Source organism: Pelobates fuscus, chromosome 3 (genome assembly GCF_036172605.1).
Source record: "Pelobates fuscus isolate aPelFus1 chromosome 3, aPelFus1.pri, whole genome shotgun sequence".
NCBI classification, from domain to species: Eukaryota; Metazoa; Chordata; class Amphibia; order Anura; family Pelobatidae; genus Pelobates; species Pelobates fuscus.
The window spans coordinates 25475854-25493779 of record NC_086319.1 but is presented as its reverse complement, the minus strand read 5'-3'; the positions used below and the strand labels follow the sequence as shown (position 1 = coordinate 25493779).

The 17926-nt window shown below is 41.4% G+C and overlaps 1 protein-coding gene across 1 annotated transcript in view; it reads right to left on the bottom strand.

Moving 5' to 3' along the window:
* POT1 (protection of telomeres 1) overlaps positions 1 to 17926 on the bottom strand; it is a 101093-nt gene that overhangs the window by 49846 nt on the left and 33321 nt on the right. The window contains exon 7 of the mRNA XM_063446808.1: positions 5854 to 5984. Within this exon, the coding sequence (XP_063302878.1) occupies positions 5854 to 5984 (131 nt within the window). The remainder of the gene's footprint in view (positions 1 to 5853; positions 5985 to 17926) is intronic.

Sequence of the window (17926 nt, the reverse complement as noted above, 5' to 3'; positions counted from 1 at the left end):
CTCACAATATTTTTATTTCTCCATCTCTTCGTTACTATGTTCCAGGCCATTAGTTATCTCCGCCTGCGAGAAGATATATGATTCAAGTGGTCGGGAAGTCTCTATGCTGACCGTGGCAAAAGAACCAGCATTTTGTGGTGAAATGGCAGAAAAGGCAAGAGCTTCTCGAAATGATTGTCAAGGAGCCAAGATGGGGGGCACCCAGTTCCAGTATAGAGGTAAATCCAGCTGTACCGAGTTCTTCATTTACCTTTTCAGTTCTTACAAACTCATTTGACTATTGGGGATAAGTCGACATAAAATCAAAAATCTAATAAGGAAACAGATCCCCCTTGATGTTACTTAAATAAATGAATGCTAATTTCAGGTGCCTTTAACAGGAGACCCAGATCCAATTCTTGGAAAAGTGCTTCCAACGTACAAAATACTTTAAGACTCTCTACATTTTTCTTATTCGAGGCTCTGTTATTTGCTGAGCACTGCACTGCTTCATCACCATTCAACAGTGTTCGCTTGTGGTTTGTTTTAATGAATAGATGCTTTCAAAGGGAATCAGTCTTTGGAGTGTAGTTTTTCTCCCCGTTGTTTGAACTACTGTCGATAAGACTGCATACACAGCAATATTGTCAAGTGTCCTCTTGCTGTGTTCAGGCTTTGGGCGAAAGGAAGTAACAATGGTTTCATGAGTTACAAAACAAACACAGGGTGCATTGAACTAGTATAAGAAGAAGATAAAAGGGTAAACAGGTCAGACAAACACCACGCTGAGAAAACATTCAGAAAGAACATGATTTTCAAGCAATGCATACTTTTTCATGGGAGGTTGTCATAATTCCTTGTGAACAAGACAAAGAAGCTGTAAGAACCATGTACAAATTCTCAGAAAGGCTTAAACAAACTTCTGGAAACCTGAGAGCCAGCATGTTCAGAATCTTTGGTAAGGCTGACCGGTCAGAGTCCAGACAATTGCAACAACGGCCAAGTAAACCGTTCCCAAGGCCATCCAGGGGAAAACACTCAACAATTATTTCAAGAATTCCCAGATATCAGACAGAATACTCCATAGACATACAGCCTCTCATACCGACTTAATACATGCCACCTCTTCCTTTTTCTGCACTGACAGAATTTGAAATAGTCAAAACAGTCAACTCTATTATACTGTTTACCTTCATTATTTAATAAAATGCCAAAAAGTCAGTTTTCAACCATTCTACTTAAATAGCTTCTTAACATTTAGAAATTCTTAAAAACATATTTGTATCCGTTTTGTCGGTGTGGTTGTACATTAATTTGTATGTTTATTTACAATATATTAAAACATACATCACAAATTCATAACCACTGCTATGAATACATTTATGAAGAGGCACAAGAAACCTATTCAGTTGGAATACAAGAAAATTATTAGACACTGGAACCAAGGGAGATATTTCTTGAAAGGAAAAAAAATAAGTCTACAAGGGTTGTAAATAAAAAAAATTGCGATAAATAAAAAGATAAATTGGAAGGCAAACGACGTATGGTTAATTTCTGACAAACAGAAATACACAATCTTAACCCCTTAAAGACACATGATATGTGTGACATGTCATGATTCCCTTTTATTCCAGAAGTTTGGTCCTTAAGGGGTTAAAGTGGGAGTAATGTCTGTGTTTTTCTCCTTAAAGAAATGCCCAGACTATTACGTGTGGACTTGCCTGTTCTTCGAGTAATTGTTGCTGTAGATAAATTCTATTTTGCGCTGTGACTTCATGTATCACAGAGCTTTATGTCCTGCTGTTCCAACAGTAACGGGCTGAAAACACCATAGAGAAGTATAAATTCCATATAGCCTTGCGGCAACTGATTGAGCAACCCACAACTTTATGATATCTAAAACTATAGCTGCCAGACCATATTTCATAACACTGCCTTCTATTTAATGAGGATAACATAAGAGGATAGATGCTTAGACCTTAGGAATGGTCTTATCACAAGGACTCTGGGCAGTAAAGCAAGTTATCCATCACCAATGTGAATCTGGTTGATTGTTGCAAATTTTCTTGGCATAATGGATACAGACTTGTGCCAGCACTACAAACTCTGCCCTATTCTACCTTCTTATGTCCTGGTTACCTGCCACGTACAGTTAGACATGGGGGGTAGCAAATTGTTTGCCATCAAATTCCTTAAAGGAACACTAAAGGGTCAGAAACACAAATGTATACTCCTGACCCTATAGTGTTAAAAACCACTATAAAATGCCTTGTCCCCCAACATATAGTAAAAACTTGCATTTATTCCAGCACCATGCAGGTCTGCCGGCACTGGCTTTGCCCCCAATCCACCTCCTAGGCTGACCACATCAGAATAGATAATCTCAGCCTTCCAGCTGAAGTGGTAGAGGTTAACACAGTAAAGGAGTTTAAGCATGCGTGGGATAGGTATAAGGCTATCCTAACTATAAGATAAGGCCAGGGACTAATGAAAGTATTTAGAAAATTGGGCAGACTAGATGGGCCGAATGGTTCTTATCTGCCGTCACATTCTATGTTTCTAATCCAATGCTTTCCCATAGGGAAGTATTGGATTGGCCTGAGATAGTCAATGCTAATGATCTCAGCAAAAGAGGCAGATTGGGGCAGAGCCAGATGCCACCCTGGCCAATCAGCATCTCCTCTTGAATTTTCTTCTCTAATTCGTGACTTTCTGCTGTATGTAGTTTTTTTGGATTTTTTGGTTCGGTATATTAAACTACCGAACACCGACCACGCTCCTGGCTCATTATCTTCAAAAGTAACCGTCTACTAAGCGCTCTCTGGGCGGCCGTTCATATAGCCGAATGCCACGTGGAAGAGAAAACGGCGGCCATCTTGTTTGCACGAAAGGAGGCAGACTTGGTTGTCGAGTGTCTGGAACTAAAATCAGACACTCGACTTACCGAACACCGCTGAAACATACGAACGCCTGTTTCCTTTCGTTACCGAAGAGCTAGGAGAGCGCCATTCGGTACTTTGATTCATACGAACACATGGAACAATCGCTCCTATGAGCCAGGAGGCTCCATTTGTGCTTTTATTCATTTTTAGGCTGTTTTCTTAATTGACCGACCACACACACTGAATTCGTGGAACTGTTTTGGGCAGGAGCCTCAAGTGCGGTCGGTGAACTAAGACTTCCACACTTTTTGAGAACCCCTGAACCGATCTGGGTTAAATTTGAATACGTTGGTCTCCCAGATCGGGGCTATCAAGGGACATGTAATTTGTGGGGATACCTTGTGTATAAAGGGGTGTTTCAAGTTTTGGGGAAATCTCTGCCTGGAGATAATAGGGTTATTCCTTAACTTATCTCATTATCTCCCAAGCAGAGGAAGGGAGGGTTTTACTGTAATTCTGTGTTATGATTGGTTGTTCCTTTTGTTTATTGTGGGAGGTCCTCTTGCACGAGGATTTCCATAAAAGCCAGTGTGGCATCAATAAGACAGTATTCCTGTTGTACCCTTCATGAAGTCTAGGCTTTTATTTGCTGGGAAGATTGGTCTTGGAAGCTGCATTCATCTACACTGTTCCTCTACACCCTAACTGCAACTATAATCACTTATACGCAGCTATTAGGAAAGGAATAGAAGAACTCCGTACCACAACCACTGAGGTACTTAACACAATGCATCTCTATGAGGAATGTTCAGTGTCTCCATGCAGAACGCGGAAACGCTAAACGTCAGTGCTGCACAACCTTATATGGACAGTAAATAAAGCACCAAATACAACATGCGCTGCATGCGGTGTGTATGATAATGTAAGGCTGTAAAGACTAAAGATGCATGTAATAGACACTAAAGAAAGTTTATACCCACATGATGCTTCCTGCTTGAGTTGGTATAGCTCAATTAACAAGTGATGATATTTAAAGGGGAACTTTCATTTTCCAGGATTTTAATATAAAAGTTTACTTATCCTCTCTATTTAACATATATGCATTTATTAGTACTGAAAAGTAAAAATAAAATGTTGAAATCCATTATATGATGCCTCCATCTTAGCGCCCTGTCAGCCATTGTAAAATAATCTGCCTGTTGCATACAAAACACAGAGGAGGAGGATTAACTAGACACTTTATCATCTTTATTTGCAGTATGTGCTGTGGCTGTGCCTGGAATAAACTGGTTTATGATGGAACTTGCTAAAACGTTAACATTATTTTAAAAACAAACAGCAAAGTCTGTTAATGCATTTTTCTTTGAATAAGAAATAAAATCATCAACAGATACACTATGTGTCGTCTAGCTATAATCACTGAAGTGCGATTGTGACGATCTGAGCCTCGTCAGGTGTTCTTGGAGGGGCCTGCTGGCCAGCCTCTTACCTCAGGACTATGGGCCAGGTCAGCGACTGTAAAGACACATATTTTATTCCCCCTGGTTCGACACTTTCCATAGAACCGAACGCTAGCTCACTGGCGGCCATTCACATTCACCAAAACCATAAATAGACTTCAGGGGGACTTAGCCGCGAATGCCCTGGAACTATTTTCGGCATGAAAACTTTGCGGTTCCCAGTCGGTCCCCCAGCGGCACTTAGCCGTGATTCTATGGAACGGTTTTCGGCAGAAAGACTTTGCGGTTCCCAGCGGCACTTAGCCGCGATTCAATGGAACTGATTTGGGCATGGGACTATGCGTGCAGTCTGGCTAAAATAAGACTTCCAGGAAATTCCTGAACCCCTGAACTGATCTGGGTGAATTTTTGATATGTTGATCACCCAGATCAGGACTATTAGGGGATGTAACTTTTGTGGGGGGTGTGTGTGTTTTAGGGTACTTTCGGGGTGTTTGGGAAAATGTATGTTTTTTCTGTGCTTGGAGAGGATTAGATTAGTATAGTTCCTTCTCCGATTATTTCCCAGGCACAGAGGAGGGATTATCTGATTTTATATGGGAGTGTCCTGGACCTGAGAGCCAATGTGATTGTGTATTTATTTCTACTGTTGTTTATTCTTAGGTCCAGGGGGGAGTGCCCCTTGCATGGGGACCGTCAGAAAAGGCCAGTTGTGGCTGCCGTTAAAGCATTCTGGCTTGTACTCCCAGAACTATGTGTCCTCTGGTTACTGGGAGGGGAAAGGGCTACTCTTTAATCACTGTTCCAGTGTGGAGGATTCAACAGGGAAAGTCCTTGTAAAGACTAGAGCTCCCAGGACTGAGTGTTGTCCGGTGCCTGGGGCTGTCTAGAGCGAGTTCCCTATTCGGCTCCAGGAGAGAGCGGTTCCAGGGCCCCAGTCACGCCACGGCAACTGTGGGCAGAAGTGCAGAGGTTCGCCCCCTGTTCCAGCTAGGAAGCGGTCCTTGGCAGAGGTTACAGTGATTTTCTCCCAGAATAAGAAAAATACTAATTACAGAGTACTGAGCTCCGCTACCGACCGAGTGTCTGGATATTATTTAGAAGGTTACAAAACCGACTGACCAAGAGAAAGTTTAGAGAGGCACAATAAAATGTGTACACCGCACTAATAAAAAAAAAAAAAGCAGAGTAAAGTTTAATAAAGTCACAGATTCAACTAAAAAAACTTAATTCTTGGGGCATGCGAATTATAGGTATCTGCAGATTTCACAATAAAAAAAAAAAAAAAAGATGTCCCTGTCAACGGACCTCATACATACCCTGAATGCTATACCACCACATAATTATTGGTTCATAAGTGCACTTTACAGCTATTCAGTTGAGTTCTCCTATTATTGACCATCTAGCTCTATCACCATAGATTATACAATAAATGGATACACTTTGCAAATAAATGAAACAGACAAGGACACATATGCACATAATATATCAACAGATAATCAACACCTGCAGATCAAAATGTAAAAACATACCTTTATTCTATGAAATCTTACAATATCCCCAATTTTATAAACTTTAGGCAGAGTATCTGTACTTCCGCTGAAGAGCATACATTTTAACTTGACATCCGATGGATCCACAATAGTTATGGCTGAACAATAGTCTAGAGAGAGAGAGAGAGAGAGAGAGAGAGAGAGAGAGAGGAAAAAAACACAAAACAATAAATCACATCAGAATCTTCACGATGTAGGAATAAATCATATGTGGAAAGGATGATTTAGATTTCATTACATTAGGGTTTTTGTATTAAAGGACCACTATAGTCACCCAGACCACTTCAGCTCAATTAAGTGGTCTGGGTGCCAGGTCCCCCAGGTTTTAACCCTGCAGCTGGGAACATAGCAGTTTCAGAAAAACTGCTATGTTTACATTGCAGGGTTAAAACCAACCTCTAGTGGCTGTCTTCTGGACAGCCGCTAGAGGCGCTTACACAACGCTCAATGCGAAAATCGCATTGAGCACGCAGAACGTCCATAGGAAAGCATTGAGTAAATGTGGCTCTGGCCGCGCATGCGCATTCGGCTCCACTCGGGAGCTGACGTCGAAGGGGGAGGAGAGGTCACCAGCGCCGAGGGAGCCCGGCGCTGGATTAAGGTAAGTGGCTGAAGGGGTTTTAACCCCTTCAGCCCAGCGGGAGGGGGGCCTTAGGGTGGGGGGGGGGGGGATATAAGAACTATATAGTGCCAGGAAAACAAGTTTGTTTTCCTGGCACTGTAGTGGTCCTTTAAACTTTTCATTTCTAAGGTCATGACACGTGTAATGCACTCTTAATTTATTAATGTGTGTTTCACTCAAGTAACGAAGAAGTACATTTATAACTAATCAAAGTGTAGCAAGTGACAGATACAAAAAAGAGAAAGTCAAAATACAAATGTTGTAATGTACATAAAAAATGTATTAAAAACTATACCAAACATTACAAGCTGTGCATTAGCTTATTGCATTCTGCAAATTAGTTTTAATTTTTCCAAATGTTTATTTCAAGCATTTTCTATTCAGTTAATATAAAGAACCGTGCAGGAAACTATAAAGAATACGTTGGCTATGGAGCCTGTGTTTTCCTCTTTGTCCTGAATAAATTTCACATTTTGAAATAAAATGTGTAGTCAGACAGACACTATCATGATATATGGGGCAGGGCAACCAAACACCAGATATTTAAGATGGATCTATGACACGGTATGCCCGTAAAGGTGTTCAAATTGCTATTGTAATTGTTAATACATCAGGTTTGGAAGTATTCTGAAATGGTCCAGTCAGTGATCTTTGGCAATACTTCTGAGCATCTAGCTCAGTGCTTAGAATTTGAATTCATATGTTATTAGCCAGCCCTTAAAAGATACCCACCACTGCAAGCCATAGCTTTCTCACTAGCGGTGAGAATTCATACACACTGGGGCAAAATTTTTACTTACAAATGACTAGTGGCAAATGAAAATTTGGAACCCTGGTCTAGTTTCTGGACTTAAATGGACACTATAGTCACCAGTACAACTACAGCTTATTGAATTTGTTCTGGTGAGTAGAATCATTACCTTCAGGCTTTTTGCTGTAAACACGGTCTTTTCAGAGAAAATGCAGTGTTTACATTACAGCCTAGTGATAACTTCACTGGTCACTCCTCATATAGCTGTTTGAGATCCTTCCTGGGTCATGGCTGCCTAAAATGCATCCAAACATTCAGTGTCTCCTCCCTCTGCATGCAGACACTGAACTTCATTGATTCAATTCATCTCTATGAGGAGATGCTGATTGGCCAGGGATGTGTTTGAATTGTGCTGGTTCTGCCCCTGATCTGCCTCTATGTCAGTCTCAGCCAATCCTATGGGGAAGCATTGTGATTGGATCAGGCTACTACTTCTGCTGATGTCAGCAGGCAGGTCTAAAGGAAACAGAGCCAGAACTAGCAGCTCCAGACTTGAATACAAGTAAGATGTTGCTATTTTTAGGGAGGCATGAGGGGACCAGGGGGGCTAGATGGTGGTTTTAACCCTATAGGGTCAGGAATACATGTCTGTGTTCCTTACCCTGTGGTGATCCTTTAAAGTTGCACTCCTGTACACAAAATCTGCAGCCAGTTAAAAGTTTACATTTAATTGTTACAATTTATGACAATCCATTGCCTTTCGCAAGCATTTTGTCTCACACATGGCTTATAACCATATTAAAAAACTATCATGTTAATCTAGTTTGAGTAGTGACATTTCTGTACCCAAGCCCTTCACAAAGTGCCAATAACATAGGCTTGAGCAATGCCAGGCTTCATGGGAGAAGTACAAGTACTACTGTGTTTAATCTTAACACCTGGGGGGATTAGGAGAAGATATATTGGCGATTAAAATACACAATTTAAAATAATTTTAAAACAAGCAAAGTGGTAAAACCAGCTGTCGGCTACAATTAAGAATCTGGCAGGACGTCAGTTTAACACTATTCTAGCATAACTTTCATGGAATATATTTAATTATTTTGGGCAGTAAAGCAGAATAAAAAAAGAAAAAGTAAATGGCACTAAAAAACATGTCACATTAACCAAACACCTAAAGAAAAGGATATTTAAAAAAAAAAAAAAAAAGTTTCATGTACAAATCTATTCATTAACACTAAACAATACTGAAGATAGTGGAGCTCACTTCGACAATTTTATTCGCTGTTTTGGAAATGCAACTGTTATAATTATTTCAGCTGTCAAATTACTGAAGACAGAATACAAAAATTAAAAGCGCAACTTCAAACTACAGTCGACAACATCTGCGGTAGACCTCACAAGGGATCAGACTAGTGCAAATATTTCCCATGTAATTCAGACACACTTGCCGTTACAAGGAGTTGCCTAGAACTCAAGAGGCATAAATATTTGCTGCTGAGAGGCTATGACAGCGTGGCACAGATGTTACAGTATTCATTTTTAAATGAAAGGCATATTATACTCCTTTGTTGCCCACAAGATAGCAGATCAAAGTAGGAACTATCTTATAAATATACCGTATATACTCGAGTATAAGCCGACCCGAATATAAGCCGAGGCCCCTAATTTTATCCAAAAAAACTGGGAAAACTTATTGACTCGAGTATAAGACTAGGGTGGGAAATGCAGCAGCTACTGGTAAATTTCTAAATAAAATTAGATCCTAAAAAAAATATATTAATTGAATATTTATTTACAGTGTGTGTATAATGAATGCAGTGTGTGCGTATGTGTGTGTGTATGAGTGCAGCGTGTGTGTATGAGTGCAGCGTGTGTATGAGTGCAGTGTGTGTATGAGTGCAGTGTGTGTGTGCATGAATGCAGTGTGTGTGTGTATGAATGCAGTGTGTGAATGCAGTGTGTGCAGGGCCGGTGCAAGGATATTTGCCGCCGTAGGCAAAAAAAATTTTGCCGCCCCCTCCCCCCCCCATATGTCCTGACTTCCCCTCCTCCTCCCTCAGTGGTCCTTACCTCCCCACCCCCGTGTTCCTTCACCCCCCCCCCCCCAGTGGTCCTGACTCACCCCTCCCCTAGTGGTCCTTACCCTCCCCTCCCCTAGTGGTCCTTACTTCCCCCTCCCCTCCCATAGTGGTCCTTATCCCACCCCCTCCCTCTCATAGTGGCCCTTATCCCCCTTCTCCCTCCCATAATGTTCCTTATCCCCCCCCATCCCTCCCATAGTGGTCCATATACCCCCCCCTCCCTCCCATAGTGGTCCTTATACCCCCCTCCCTCCCATAGTGGTCCTTATACCCCCCTCCCTCCCATAGTGGTCCTTATCCCACCCCCTCCCATAGTGGTCCTTATACCACCCCTCCCTCCCATAGTGGTCCTTATACCCCCCTCCCTCCCATAGTGGTCCTTATCCCACTTTTTTTTGTTATTATTTTTTTTTATTATTATTATTTTTTTTTATTTTATTTATATATTTTTTTTTTTTCGTCCCCCCTCCCTGCTTGATATATGGCAGGGAGGGGGGCTCCTTCCCTGGTGGTCCAGTGGCAGTTCAGTGGGGGGGAGAGGGGTGCTGGCAGAGCTGTAACTTACCTGTTCTGCAGCTCCTGTCAGCTCTCTCCTCCTCTGCGCCGTCCGTGCAGCTCCTTCTATCAGCTCACACTGTAAGTCTCGCGAGAGCCGCGGCTCTCGCGAGACTTACACTGGGAGCTGACCGAGGTGCTGAACGGACGGCGCAGAGGAGGAGAGAGCTGACAGGAGCTGCAGAACAGGTAAGTTACAGCTCTGCCAGCACCCCTCTCCCCCGGTCTGTATTATGGCAATGCAAATTGCCATAATACAGACAGTGACTCGAGTATAAGCCGAGTTGGGGTTTTTCAGCCCAAAAAATGGGCTGAAAAACTCGGCTTATACTCGAGTATATACGGTACATTGCTTTCTGAACATAGTGGTAATCCTACCAACAGTCAGGAAATAAGAGAACAATGTTTGGCTAAAACTACAGTATTTATGTAGAGGTTAATTACATGGATATAAACAGTATATTGCAGACAAACCAAACATTTATGCATTACATTCTGTGGCCACTTTATGAAAAGCATGTATGACGACGACGACTAGAGGTGCTTCCAGGGTCAGTGCTGCTCAATGTGCAGCACTGACGTTCAGCGTCTCAACACTCTGCATGGAAACGCTGAAGGCAGCCCATAGAGATGCACTGATTCAACGCATCTCTATGAGGAGATGCTGATTGGCACAGCACGAGGCAATAGAAAAGCATTGGATTAGCTGAGATCATCAATCATTAGAATCAAAGTTTCGATATGAGAAACATTTGATTGGACAAGCCCACAGATCACAAGTAGCACTGGATTCAAAAGGTGGGACTAGGACACTATAGCATGTTTGTATTCCTAACGCTATAGTGTTTCTGTAACTTGCGTCGTTACAGTCCATAATGAATGTGGGGGCGAGGCTCATCTTCCTCTCCGCCCGCCCCTCCCACGCCTCACCCTTCTGTCAGCCCCTCCATTGGCTTCCTGTAAGATATAGGGCTCAATTTAAAATTCTGGTTCTTGCTTTCAAATCTCTACATAATGCTGCTCCCACCTATCTATCCTCCCTAATACGCAAGTATGTCCTGTCTAGGCCCTTACGATCTGCTGAAGACTTACATCTATCTTCTGCCCGTACTCCCACCTCTGATGCTCGCCTTTAAGACTTCTCAAGGGCTGCACCGTTCCTGTGGAACTCGCTTCCCTCCTCCGTTAGATGCTCACCCAGTCTCCACTGCTTAAAAAAATTGTTAAAAACCCACTTCTTCATAAAAGCGTATCAATTAAACCATTAATAGCTCCCGACTGATTCCTTTTCTGCAACTATCACTAGTCTAATACTATCCTTTCCTTTTTGTGTCACTTTACCCCTCTCAACCCCTCTGTCCCTGTGTGTCCAACTTGTCTGGTTACAACTACATGTCTGTTCGTCCACCCATTGTAAAGCACTGTGGAATTTGATGGCGCTATATAAATAACATAATAATAATAATAATAGATCATAGCAAATCTGTCACAAAGGGATAATAAAAGGTGGAATACATTTTTAAATACAGCAGTGATTTTAGGGTAGAAATACATTCCTATAAAGTTAGCTATGTTAAGGCCTTGAGAGTAGAGAAACACTGATTAGTAAGAGGTATTGGAACTGTAGAGAAACTTGGAAACAGTGGAACACTTACATACTGCATGGAAAACACTCATATTTAATGAATCACATTTCATATAAACTAAACGAAAAGAAAGAAGTGAAGAATGAAACTTTGATAAATGATGCTGGCACAATTTTTGCAAATTCACCTACTGGAAATAAATTCACATGCCAACGTGGTTTATCAAAATCCGGAACACTCTCATTGTTCAATTATATTTTTACTTTATGTTTCCCAAATTTATGATCTATTCGAGCTCCAGATTTTCCAATCTGTCTTTTGTAAATCGCCAAACGGCACAGAATGTATAAATGATTTCACACACAAAATGAGAAGGTGACAGAAAACAAAGAGAAGCATCTGCTTTTCAGAAAGAATAGAAACATAGAAACATAGAATGTGACGGCAGATAAGAACCATTCGGCCCATCTAGTCTGCCCAGTTTTCTAAATACGTTCATTAATCCCTGGCCTTATCTTATAGTTAGGATAGCCTTATGCCTACCCCACGCATGCTTAAACTCCTTTACTGTGTTAACCTCTACCACTTCAGCTGGAAGGCTATTCCATACATCCACTACCCTCTCAGTAAAGTAATACTTCCTGATATTATTTTTAAACCTTTGTCCCTCTAATTTAAGACTATGTCCTCTTGTTGTGGTAGTATTTCTTCTTTTAAATATAGTCTCCTCCTTTACTGTGTTGATTCCCTTTATGTATTTAAATGTTTCTATTATATCCCCCCTGTCTCGTCTTTCCTCCAAGCTATACATGTTAAGATCCTTTAACCTTTCCTGGTAAGTTTTATCCTGCAATCCATGAACAAGTTTAGTAGCCCTTCTCTGAACTCTCTCTAAGGTATCAATATCCTTCTGGAGATTTGGTCTCCAGTACTGCGTACAATACTCCAAGTGAGGTCTCACCAGTGTTCTGTACAATGGCATGAGCACTTCCCTCTTTCTACTGCTAATACCTCTCCCTATACAACCAAGCATTCTGCTAGCATTTCCTGCTGCTCTGTTACATTGTCTGCCTACCTTTAAGTCCTCAGAAATAATCACCCCTAAATCCCTTTCCTCAGATGTTGAGGTTAGGACTCTATCAAATATTCTGTACTCTGCCCTTGGGTTTTTACGTCCAAGATGCATTATCTTGCACTTATCCACATTAAATGTCAGTTGCCACAACTCTGACCATTTTTCTAGTTTACCTAAATCATTTGCCATTTGGCGTATCCCTCCTGGAACATCAACCCTGTTACATATCTTAGTATCATCCGCAAAAAGACACACCTTATCATCAAGACCTTCTGCAATATCACTAATAAAAATATTAAAGAGAATGGGTCCAAGTACAGATCCCTGAGGTACCCCACTGGTGACAAGCCCAAGCTTCGAATATACTCCATTGACTACAACCCTCTGTTGCCTGTCACTCAGCCACTGCCTTACCCATTCAACAATATTGGAATCCAAACTCAAAGATTGCAGTTTATTGATAAGCCTTCTATGTGCAACAGTGTCAAAAGCCTTACTGAAATCTAGGAAAGCAATGTCTACTGCACCACCCTGATCTATAATTTTAGTTACCCAATCAAAAAAATCAATAAGATTAGTTTGGCATGATCTCCCGGAAGTAAACCCATGTTGTCTCTGATCTTGAAATCCATGTGTTTTTAGATGTTCAACAATCCTATCCTTTAACATGGTTTCCATCACTTTCCCCACTACTGAAGTAAGGCTTACTGGCCTATAGTTGCCCGACTCCTCCCTATTACCTTTCTTGTGAATGGGCACAACATTCGCTAACTTCCAATCTTCTGGGACTACTCCTGTTAACAATGATTGGTTAAATAAATCTGTTAATGGTTTTGCTAGTACACCACTAAGCTCTTTTAATAGCTTTGGGTGTATTCCATCAGGTCCCATTGACTTATTTGTCTTTACTTTTGACAGTTGAAATAGAACCTCTTCCTCTGTAAACTCCTTTTTTTTTAACAGAGGTCCCTTTCCTTCATTTTCAGCTGTAAATACCGAACAAAAATATTCATTGAGGCAGTCAGCTAGACCTTTATCCTCATCTACATACCTTCCTTCATTTGTTTTTAATCTAACTAATCCTTGTTTTACTTTTCTTTTCTCATTTATGTATCTAAAAAAAGTTTTGTCCCCCTTTTTTACTGACTGTGCTATTTTCTCTTCTGTGTGCGATTTGGAAGCTCTTATAACTTGCTTAGCCTCTTTCTGCCTAATCTTATAGGTCATTCTGTCTTCCTCACTCTGGGTTTTTTTATAATTACTAAATGCTAACTTTTAGTTTTTTACTATTTTGGCCACATCTGCGGAGTACCACAGTGGTTTCTTGAATTTTTTGCTTTTACTGACAAGCCTAATGCAATTTTCTGTTGCCTTCAGTAGTGCAGCTTTTAAATAATGCCATTTATTTTGGACTCCATTTAAATTGCTCCAGTCTGATAATGACTCCTTTACACATATTCTAATTTTAGAAAAGTCTGTTTTTCTAAAGTCTAAAACTTTTGTTTTTGTGTGGTGTGACTCAGTCACTGTTCTTATATTAAACCACACTGACTGATGATCACTGGATCCTAAACTTTCACCTACAGTAATATCTGATACCAAATCTCCATTTGTTAACACTAAATCTAGTATGGCCTCTTTACGAGTTGGCTCCTCAACGACTTGTTTTAGAGACAATCCCAGTAGGGAGTTTAGAATGTGTGTGCTTCTGGCACAAGTAGCTATTTTTGTTTTCCAATTCACATCAGGAAGATTAATGTCACCCATGGTGATAACTTCCCCCTTCATTGTCATTTTAGCTATTTCTTCAACTAGTAGATTATCTAACTCTTCAATTTGTCCTGGGGGCCTATAAATCACACCTACACGAACTACTGTGTGATTACCAAATTCTAACGTAACCCAAATGGACTCTATGTTCGTCTCACTAACCTTTATTAGGCTTTATAAAACTTTTTTTTTTTTTTTTTTTTTTAAATCTACAGCGGCAGGACCATCATAAATTGCACCTTTCCCACTTCCCTATATTCCAAGCCAGCAAACAGATAGGACCCTTTTCAACCTATTGTTCCTGCAAGTTTTCTTGTAATTGTCCTATTTATAGTTAAATCTCCCCCCCTCCCTCCCCCTTATAATATTGTAAAGCGCTACGAGATCTTTTGGCGCTATATAAATGGCAATAATAATAATAATTTAAATTTAAGCATTAATTTGCCCAAAGTTCCAGAGGACATATGCTGCTATAATATTTCACCTTTGCTATTTCATGGTCTATTTGGACTTTGAGTAAACTAACTTTTTCTAACAGGACATCATTCTCCAAACTCCTATACTCTGAAACTTTGCCCACTTCTACAACTAATTGACAAAAAGCAAATCAGCACTTTAATAAGAAAATGTAGCTGACAGGGTAATGCCAAAGTAAAACAGTTATTGGAGTCATTTGCAAATCACAGATGGGAATAATTGCATAACGGCTACAACTTGTTCTGAGCCCTTAGATAAGAAAGCATACATAATGCAGCCAAAAACCAGTGGGAGAAAAAAATAAAAAAAATCCAGTTCCTTTATTGCTTCATTATTTAAAATTGTGGCTAGGAACAGCAGTAGGGGGGAAACACACCACCACGTTAACGCTAATGCCATCAGCTTACATAAACTTTACCAACATAAATTTCAACTCCTCCAACTACTACTCGACCACACCATTCCATTCCTGGATGCAATTGGATGGATTGTGGACATATAATTTGTGTCTAACAGATTCAGGCACACTATTACTTACCTGACACTAAAACCCAAACACCAACATTTGAAGATCTCTCTGATTGCCTACGTTTCAATCTAATAGCTGCTCAACCACCATTACTCATCAATTCATTGATAAAGATTGGACCAAAATCCAAGATAATCTCCCTCTCAGAAATATTTCCTCTACCCTATCTAACCCCAGGCCCTACCCAGGGCATCACAAAAAATCTAATCAAAAACAGGGATGATAAAACAGACTACCTACTTGTGATGGTAGTAATCTGTATCACCATCTAGTATTCCCTTTTTCCCAATAGCAGAATAACCACAATAATCCACAGGGTAAAATAACGCTGGTATCGTCAAATAATCCACACATGAGCCAAAGCTTAATGCTGGAACAAGACTGATTTACTGGGATACATCCCTGGGTAGCTGATGGTCTGGGGAGCAACATACTCAAATTTCACGAAAATCCGTTTGGTAGTTTTCATGTCGCGTCGTGTGGAAGTTTGACCGGCTCACCACGTGTTGGTAACCGATTCAGAGTTCCACAAAATTGGGGCCAAGAGCCGGTCTCCTTTCGGGTCAATTTACACAAAAACTACCATGGTTAGAATGCAGAGTGTTAGTGGAAAGTGCTCCTCTCATTCGGTACTTTGAACTTCCTGAACGCCGTTCGTGTACAAATCGTGGAAATAAGTCAGACGGACTTCCATGGAGGACCGGGGCGTGCTGGAGGGCCATGCCGAAAATAGTTCCAGGCGCTTGACGCCTAAGTCCCACTGACTGCGTTCGAGAGTTTTAAGATGGCCGCCATCCATTGTTCTCACCACGTGTTCAGGTCCCGAAATGGCGGCCACTCAATTAGCTTGCGGTTTCGTGTAATAACATGCGATTCTACGTTCTAATTACTACCCAGGGTGGTCCTCGTTCGGTAAAATAGCTATAAATAGCTAATAGCTAACAAAGGATTATAACGAATTGAAAATACAGAATAAACCAGCAATAAAGGCAATACATTTAATGAATAAAATAGCAGGGAGGGAACGAATCAAATGAATGGAGGGTGATTCTTCACACTACTTCTCCCACCTAGGGACCTATCCTAGGTGAAGCTCTCACTCTCTGTTAGTCGATTAGAAAAGCCTTGATTTACATAATTTCGACATGCAAATTTGGACCCCATCTCCAGAGAAGAACATGGAAAGGCAATGACAAAATTTTCCATTATGTAATGATGTCTTGCCCGTGTGACACCACCATATTTACCAGGAAATGCAATACAAAACTTTCCATTATGCTTATACCTCACCCAAGTGACAACACGAAAATAAACAAACAGATGCTCAAATGTGTATCCAGAAGCAGAAAACTCTACCATTGTGTTTAAGCATACCTGAACGTGGGAAGATTTTGGACAATCCTTAACACGCACTGTGCCTCACACTCCCTAGCCTAATTTCCAACAGCAGAACTTGCTATACTTGAAACCTCCCGCAAAAAGCCATTATCCATACTCAACCATGGGGGAAAAAAGGATTCTGAAACAACAGATCCACGCAGGTCTCCCCAACTACTATGCTTTTCACCAATCTCTTTTCAATTTGGTTCTACGCTACTATTCTGAAAGAACAACTGACAACTATGGGGAACTTATGAAAATGCTCATGAACGGGGCGTGGCCAACCGCTGAAGGGAACAGTCGCATGCTGTAAGTTGTCCGCAAACCACCAGGCCCAACAGCGACAATTGAGCGGTTTATTTCCCGAAAAAAAAGACAGAAATCGGGTGGAAGTTCTCCCAACCCCCTGATGGCACCCCCTAAGCAAACTAAGCTTACCGACCCGGTCCGCCACAGTAAAAAAGACCGTGTCAAATTGTTCCAAGATGGCGACGGCCATGTGGATAGGCCTTCTTCACCGGAATGCGACACGGACAGGGATCTGCAGGCACTAGATGATGCTCCGGTCACAAACAAAAGTCTGCACACTATGCTCCAAGACCTGAAAACGTCCCTACGCTCAGACTTTCGTCAGATCACTACTGAATTGAAAAAGGAGATAGTGGAGCTTGGGGGAAGGACCAGCCGTCTGGAAACCAAGACGGAGGAATTGTGTGTGGCTCATAATGATGTGGTTGACAAGCTGCAGAGGCTTGAAGAGGACCAAACAGCCCTAAAACATAAGCTGGCGGACATAGAGGACCGCTCACGCTGCAACAACCTTCGTTTCAGAGGTATCAGCGACTCTGTTAGCACAGAAGAACTCCCTATATACATTAAGTCTCTTTGCAAATCACTGGTCCCGAATTTGGAAGACTCCGCATGGGAGCTGGATCGGATCCACAGGATACCGCGTCCGGCTCGCTTCACTGCGGATACGCCCAAGGACACTATAGCCAAGTTCCATTACTACAGCTCCAAGGAACTACTGCTCACGGCGGCGAGGAAACTCACCAGCCTCCCAGATACGTACCGAAATGTCCAGATCTATGCGGATCTATCCGCAGCAACGATGGCCAGAAGAAGGGAATTCGTGGATGTCACCAAAACCCTGAGAAATAACAACATTTCGTACCGTTGGGGTTACCCAACAAAGCTGCTGGTTTGGCACCGGGGAAAGACTG